This window comes from Chelmon rostratus, chromosome 10, assembly GCF_017976325.1.
Source record: "Chelmon rostratus isolate fCheRos1 chromosome 10, fCheRos1.pri, whole genome shotgun sequence".
Taxonomy (NCBI): domain Eukaryota; kingdom Metazoa; phylum Chordata; class Actinopteri; order Chaetodontiformes; family Chaetodontidae; genus Chelmon; species Chelmon rostratus.
The window spans coordinates 17,417,531-17,424,541 of NC_055667.1; the positions used below are offsets into that span (position 1 = coordinate 17,417,531).

At 42.7% G+C, this 7,011-nt stretch overlaps 1 protein-coding gene across 1 annotated transcript; it reads right to left on the minus strand.

The window, feature by feature from the left end:
- Positions 1-433: 433 nt before the first annotated feature.
- aar2 (AAR2 splicing factor) lies at positions 434-3,917 on the minus strand. The gene is made up of 4 exons (XM_041946291.1): positions 3,846-3,917; positions 2,768-3,616; positions 2,432-2,661; positions 434-1,344 (listed from the first exon to the last, which is right to left on the minus strand). The coding sequence occupies exons 2-4, from the start codon at positions 3,534-3,536 to the stop codon at positions 1,177-1,179; spliced, it is 1,167 nt and encodes a 388-aa protein (XP_041802225.1). The 5' UTR covers positions 3,537-3,616; positions 3,846-3,917; the 3' UTR covers positions 434-1,176.
- Between the last annotated feature and the right edge of the window lie 3,094 nt (positions 3,918-7,011).

Sequence of the window (7,011 nt, forward strand, 5' to 3'; positions counted from 1 at the left end):
TCCATCACTGTCAAGGCAGGGACACATACATACACACAAGGCTAATAAATCGCATGTTATTATGTTGTCCACTTGCAGTCTGTGCACCCCCCAGTTATTCCTCCACCTGTTATTCCTCACAAATCAGCTTTGTTGACATCAAGAGAAAGCTTAGAGATGATTCCCACCCAGGCAGTCATGTTGTGCACAGTACCCACTGCCAGTTCCAACCAAACCTGGTTTTTCTCAGCCCTGAAAACAAGAGCTTTTCATCTGGTGTGAATGCACATTTGGAAAAGAAGATCCTTAGGAAGACATACAAGTTGTAAATTATCTTCACAAAAAGCCCTTGAACGCCATCTAGTGGAGGAGAAAGAAATGACTCCAGACAGGCACTGAAACGTGTATTAACATTCAATAGATGGCACTGACAGGAAGCACTACATGGCTATTTTATACCAAAAATGTTTTTATTAAAGAGAAATTTGACTCAATAAATCATAGAAAACTGAAACTGTGTTTAAGAACACTTCTGAGGAAAATAGCTAAGTTGAGGTCTTCATGTTTGACCGATTTGCCATTACAAACAACATCTTCGTTATTTTCTAAACAGCAAAAGGGAGTTATCAACCTACAGTATTAGTTATTTTTAATATATGAGGTATAAGACCCTACAATCACACTTTTCTTCTAGTAAAATCCTGTATAATTCTTGCACAGTTGGGTGAAATTAAGGTTAATTAACAAACTGACCAAAGTTTAGAATACTAGGGGGTTGATTTTGGCAATAAGTGTGTGCAGTTGGGATTCTAAAGTTGTCAGCAACGCAAGACAACCTGCTTGCTAAGCTTAGAGAAAACCACCACCAGAGGGCACCGCTGACATTTAGTTTCTGCAGCTCTGCCTCCAATTAAAACAGGTTTACTTAATAACACATTTGCTTTCTTCATAAGAAGTTACAAACTGTGTACTTATATAAGAAGATGCCAGCCACTGGTGTTACTGACTCTAAGAATATGTGGTCATTCAGAGGACTGTGACACTGCAGTGGCTGCAGGGGTCATTTACGTTTCCTCAAGCCTTCTTGAGAACTCTTGGATCCGGTGTTAAAAACAAGGCTTCTCTGCTCTGCTTTACTGTCAGGTGTTTTCAGTCCTGCTCCCTGCTTATGGAGTCCATTGGGTCCATAGTAGAGTGTCAGTCCACTGTAACACCTTCAGGCAGCTCCACCACCACAGGGGCGCAGTCATCCAGGTCTGCATCAAAATCCCAGGAAAACTTCTTGGTCAGGTGAGCTTTGAACTTCTCCGCTCTCTTACGCAGCGTGCCATCTACACCTGGTCCGCTGGCAAACTGGAAAAAGTCCTGTCAGAAAATAAGTCAAGACAATGTAACAATATGTATCTCTATATGTGAACATAACAATATGTATCTCTATATGTGAACATCAATGACAACAATTTAGGTGATGGTTTGATACTGCTGTTGATTTGCTGTCATGGTCTGGGCATCTGATCACAACATCAACATCACACTGCAATCACCTGGGAAATGCTTGAACTTCAAGGTAGAACAAACAATCAGAGCTGTGTAAGACCCAAATTTTCACTGTTGTAACTTCATCTTATTCAAAAGAGATCTTTGGGAGCGCTATCAGCTTATTTCTTTGAATAAAATGATTACGTCCTGGACAAAATTAGTCGAGTCAAACAAAGTTTTCAACAAATGTGTTATTTTAAATCAAAACTTCAATTGGGCGACCTAAAGGTTAGAGAAGCAAGCTTGTGACTCAAGAGTTGTCGGTTTGATCTGCAGAGAAGCAGCACCTGCCCGTCCCTCATCATTCACTATCTCCCTGAAACTGTGTTTGTTCTAGATGCGAAAAAGGGAACATTGCTCTCAGCAAAGCTTCCTTGATAAATTATTTTTTCTGGGAAATAATACCTACATTATACTGTATAATTCCACATCAACTGAAATGTGTGTTTATATTTTTGGATTGGGTGACTGGGCGGCTGGATCGGCTATCAGTGATTGGCTGAGTCCACTGCGGACACATCTGCACATATATATCTGCAATGGCCGGCTGTTGCTATCGCCCAACCCTATTATATTTTCCATATTATTTGATACCTCCTGAGAACTCCTAACTGGTTCAGACACTTGTCCAGGTCTCTCAAATCCTGGTGAGAATAAGACTACCTTCCGAGGTAAACAAAGCTAATCACTAAAAGTAGGACCACATATGTGTCAGTGCGAGAAACTCACCTTGACACTGTTGAGATACTTGATAAACAAGAGCCCTACTGTACTAAAGACATGGGAAGCTCAGAATAAATGTTGTGTCTATGTATCCTGATAAAGCTTCCACTGACAGACACTACACAGTTGTTTTTTTCTTTCATTTGTATGTACAGCATCGATGGGAATGCATCTGAGGTTGTGCATCTACCTGCAGCGTGGAGGTGAGGAAGTTGTCCTGAGACACGATGTCGACAAAGAAGTCGGGTGGGACTTCTCCGAGCTGGTGGTACAGCACAGCAATGAGCCCCAGGTAGAGCTCCTTACGTTTTCGCATCGTCTCCTCTGATCGACACAGCAGAGTTAGGAGGCGCTTCCAGTGCTCAAAGCCCTCATATACGTTTCCAATCAGGAAACACACAAAGGCAAACTGCAGCTCACCTGAAAGGGGGGGAGACAAAAGTTAGGTATTTGTTTTATATATATATATATAAAATATAATTGTGTGCCATTTAGATGATCTCATGTTAGTATATCTGACACACACCCAGCAGGTTGAGAGGCTGCAGCTCGTGGTTCTTCTCCAGCACGGTCTCCAGGGCATAGCTCAGGTCCAGGCTGCACTGGGTGATCTCAGCCGGTGTAGCCCCAGGAGGGTAGGTCTTCTGGGGGATTACTGAGAAGCGCAATTCCGTCCCCTCCCGATGCTTCATCCTGGGGAGCCTGTCGAGTCCCTCTTTCATGCTGTGACAGGCTGTGTCATTCCTCGGCTGATCTGCTCTGTCCTTGGTGTGTCTGAACTGAAGCTCGGGGATGATGTCGCCGAAGGCACATATTCGACCTGAAAGAGGCTGCAAGTTGATGGCCACCTCCTCGCTCAGGCGGTCTGTGAGGGACACCCACTTCCTCATCACCTCGTAGGGATAGGGCCCCAGGAAAGGGTCCAGGTCTTGCAAGTTCGCCCTGATCCGGTTGATCTCCTCTTCGTTCTGGGAGGCTGAGAAGTCCAGATCTTCTATTTTGGGATCCCAGTTGGCCAACAGGATCTCTCTGGGTTTGAGAGTGAGGAAGAGGCCTGTCTTTGGGCCAATTTCTCCTCCACAGCTCGACGGGTTAGCAGAGCAGTAGTGGAGGAAGTGCAGACCTGGGGGTATCATCTTCACACCCTTGAAGCGGGGACCAACCTGCCAGCTCTTGCAGTCAATCCCCAGCTCTGTGCCCTGAGGAACACCCAGCAGCACCAGGAAAGCTCCCTCCTCAAACAGCCTCCGAGCAACATCTGGATCCATGTCAACCACACTTCTGCTGCTGGCCATGTCTGCTCTGTCAAGGGCTACTTGACTTAAACTTGCCGATTAAAACACCAGGCAACACGACAACTAAAGTCCGCTTTCAGCTGTGAAAGTGAGAATTGTTCACGCTCAGAACATTCATTTACTCAAACTGTTAGCGTTACCTCCGACAGTTAACACGATGCTGCTTTTTTAACGAATGGGTGCAATTTATTTGTTTCAGAACAACGTAAGCGAGAAAATATAACGGAAATTAAACATTTAAATAAGACGGTTTAAAACGTACATTTGTACAAAGGTGTTGGCAGTGGTACGAATTTGTCGCAACGATACCTTGTGTTGCTGCTTGTTGATGTTTCGCATCGTCAGGAAATCGTTTGGTCGAACCTGTGCAACATATCTTCTTCTCCGGACGGAAACAGTGCAGCATCAGAAGTGTTCCGCCTCTTTACCGAAGACGTACATTGTGAGCACAAAGCTATTGGGTACTTTGTATAAAGCTGGCATTTCATTACAAAATATATGATTAACTTAATTATTATGTTAGATAAATACAATATATAGTTCTCAAATTATCTTATTTATTGAAAGCAGCAACCAATAAAAAAGGTCAAGTGAGACATCTTGTCCTATTTAGTTTTAATCAGTTCTTTATCATTTATTATTAATTTTCTAGTTCTTTTCTATTGCATTCTTTTAAAAATATTTTTAATCTCTTGTAAAATTAGATTGTTGTATGTTGGTTATGTTAATAAAGATGCATTTTAAAGGGTTTATTGTACTTGATACTACAGATACACCACTACCATCAATAATAATAAGAAGAACAATGATAATAATAAAAATAATCACAGTACCAAGACTTCATGTGAGTAAAAATTAGACATTTTAAAAAGGTTGTTGGATTATATTGCATACACTCCAAAACATAACAGGCAACTGGCAAGACAAACATTGTTGTTAGAGAGACCTTGGAAATTGTGCTTATTTTGAATGGACTCAAATGTATTGTGGATATTTTAGCTTATCTGTGGTTACTATAAAACTATTCCATAAAACAAGGAGCAATGCTAACATGCAAAGTCTGGTATAGTTTTAAGACACAAAACACTGAGAACCTGACAGCAGTAAACGTTCATGATGGTGCATTTGAAAAACAGCTATCTAAATACAGGGGGCATTAGCCATGTGGCATCCTCTGTTTGATGCAGTGAACTGTCTGGAAATCCACCTGATGTCTGTCTGAGAAACTACAGGCTTACATGAACCAGAAGGACAAAGCATGTTCTACTTTGGGAGTACATAGACACTCTGAAGTTTCTCCCAACAAGTGATCAGTGCCTTAATAACTTTGATTAACCTGATCCTCTTTCTCTTCTTTCCTCGCAGTTTCTGGACAGCTGAGCAAGAGGCTTTCCTCCCCTGAAAGCATGCAACCAGAAGTATTGTTATGCAGCAAAATGTTGGCTTTCATCTGGTAATCTTGCTTTAATACTGTTCCTATCAGCTTCATATCATTAAGGATGTTTATTTATCCTTTGTATAGATGAGACCATCTGCAAACCATTTTCCAAAATGGAAAATCACTAGATACATTCATTCAACAAAAAGGAAAGAATACAGCTCTCTGTGGTCCTCCTCCTCACCAGATAATCAGGGCTGCAGTTGTGAACAATGAGCTGTTCCATGCTCTGCAGTGGCTTTTCCAGGTCAGACTGCTTGCCACTCCTCTGACACCGCATCTGGTGTGTCATACCGTAGATGGAAATAAGGATGCGACGTGCCTGTCATGGGACAGTAATGCAAAAGGTGAAGAAAATGAATGATGATGGCACTATACAGCAAATTTAAATACACTACATGATTTCCTTGGGGTAGTTCTTCTTTTGCATCTTTAATGTGAGGCAGCCACACGGGCGGATCATATGACAGGTTGTTGTGAAAATAACAGTATCAGGATGAATGAGGACAAATTGGAAGGACATATCATTACCCTGTCCATGGTGCTTAAAGTGCACATACTGTAGTTACCTTTCCTGAGGGACAGGGGTCTCTCTCTTTGGTTGGATTAAATAACCCAGTCAAATTCTGCAAAACAATAACCAAATATGGCTTTATTAAAGGAAGTTAAAATCGATTACCATTCAAATGAAAAAAAAAAGTAATTAGGTGCTTTGCTGGTGCAGTGTGGCAAACACTGGAACACTGCAGCCAGTCACAGGAAACTGAAGCATTGCTGCGACTAACTCGAATAAGCGACCAGTTACATCGTGCATCGATTTAGAGGATAAATAAACAAAAATGAATGTGTCTCTATGATAAAGTCACACATAACCAAAAAGGAATATCTGCAACTTTGTCCTCATACCAGATTCTGCAGCTCAACGAAGATGACCTCTCTGTAGGAGCCCAGGATTTCTTTATAGTTACATGTACGCTTACCACAGGAGTCGGCCAACAAGAGAACCACCAGGACACTACGGAGTAGAGCTCCGGTCAGACACTACGAAAGACAGAGGATAGTATGTAAATAGCGCACTCTACATCAACAAACCATGACCAGTGTTCAGTTGGCTCGGGCCCACAAAGCGGCACATCTGGACGTGCGTTAAAGCATCCGTCACTTTCCAGCTGTTTGCCCCACATGCCGTCATGACTAATGTGAATGCAGTCCTGTTTAAAACACAGCGGTGTGCACACACTTCATCGTCAGCTGCGCGACATTGACTAAGTTTCTCTATCAGCTCATCTCTTGCGTAAATACGCACCAGATGTGAAAACCACACGTACCATTTATCATGTTCTGCTGCAGGTTCCTCAGACGAGCAAAGCCATCTGTCAGTGGCAGGGAGATCCACGGAGTTAGCTACTCCTCATCCGACCGCGTTCATCGTCTCCAAACGCTTTTTTCCCCAGTGTTGTTACACTTCCGATTTGTTGCGCCGTGGTTTCCAACATCAGCAAAGGCACTGCTGCTCCAATTTCCTTCCCCGTCATGGATTGCTGACGACGAGTTTAGGATTTCACCAAATTCTAGTCCGATCAAGTCGAGGAAAACTTCTGCAATCAATCACTCGGCGTCATCCTTTCGGTTTTGTTGGGAAGACGAGATAGGAAGGAGTGGTGTGAAGAGCGGGTGTAATTTAGTGAATGTTTATATTTCAAATCACCGTTTGGTTTTACATTTTCAGAGTGGGTGGCTTAAGTGGGGATGGAACTCCCGAGCTGTACTGTGAGCAACAGAAAACCAGTGAGACAATGAAACGGTGCGTAATGGTTACGATGTTGGGAAAATGCGCATAATACTGTGACCTAAACGGATTTCAGCAAAACAAAAAGGTTCAAAGTTACAAAAAATACCCTGCAGATCAGCCAAAACGCTGACCATGCATGGGGTCTGCATGGGAGGATTAGTGTGGGTGCAACTGTTGGACTGAAATGTCTGGGAAAACACATCTCACACAGCAGCTAACTGTGCGCTCAGAATTAGATCTGGCAT

Excerpts from the sequence above, each read along its gene's own strand:
- aar2 (XM_041946291.1), bottom strand. The coding sequence starts at position 3,536 with ATGGCCAGCAGCAGAAGTGTGGTTGACATGGATCCAGATGTTGCTCGG. Across the intron at positions 2,662-2,767 it reads GCAGCCTCTCAACCTGCTGG|GTGAGCTGCAGTTTGCCTTT; the intron begins GTGTGTGTCAGA and ends CCCCCCTTTCAG. Across the intron at positions 1,345-2,431 it reads TCCTCACCTCCACGCTGCAG|GACTTTTTCCAGTTTGCCAG; the intron begins GTAGATGCACAA and ends ATTTTCTGACAG.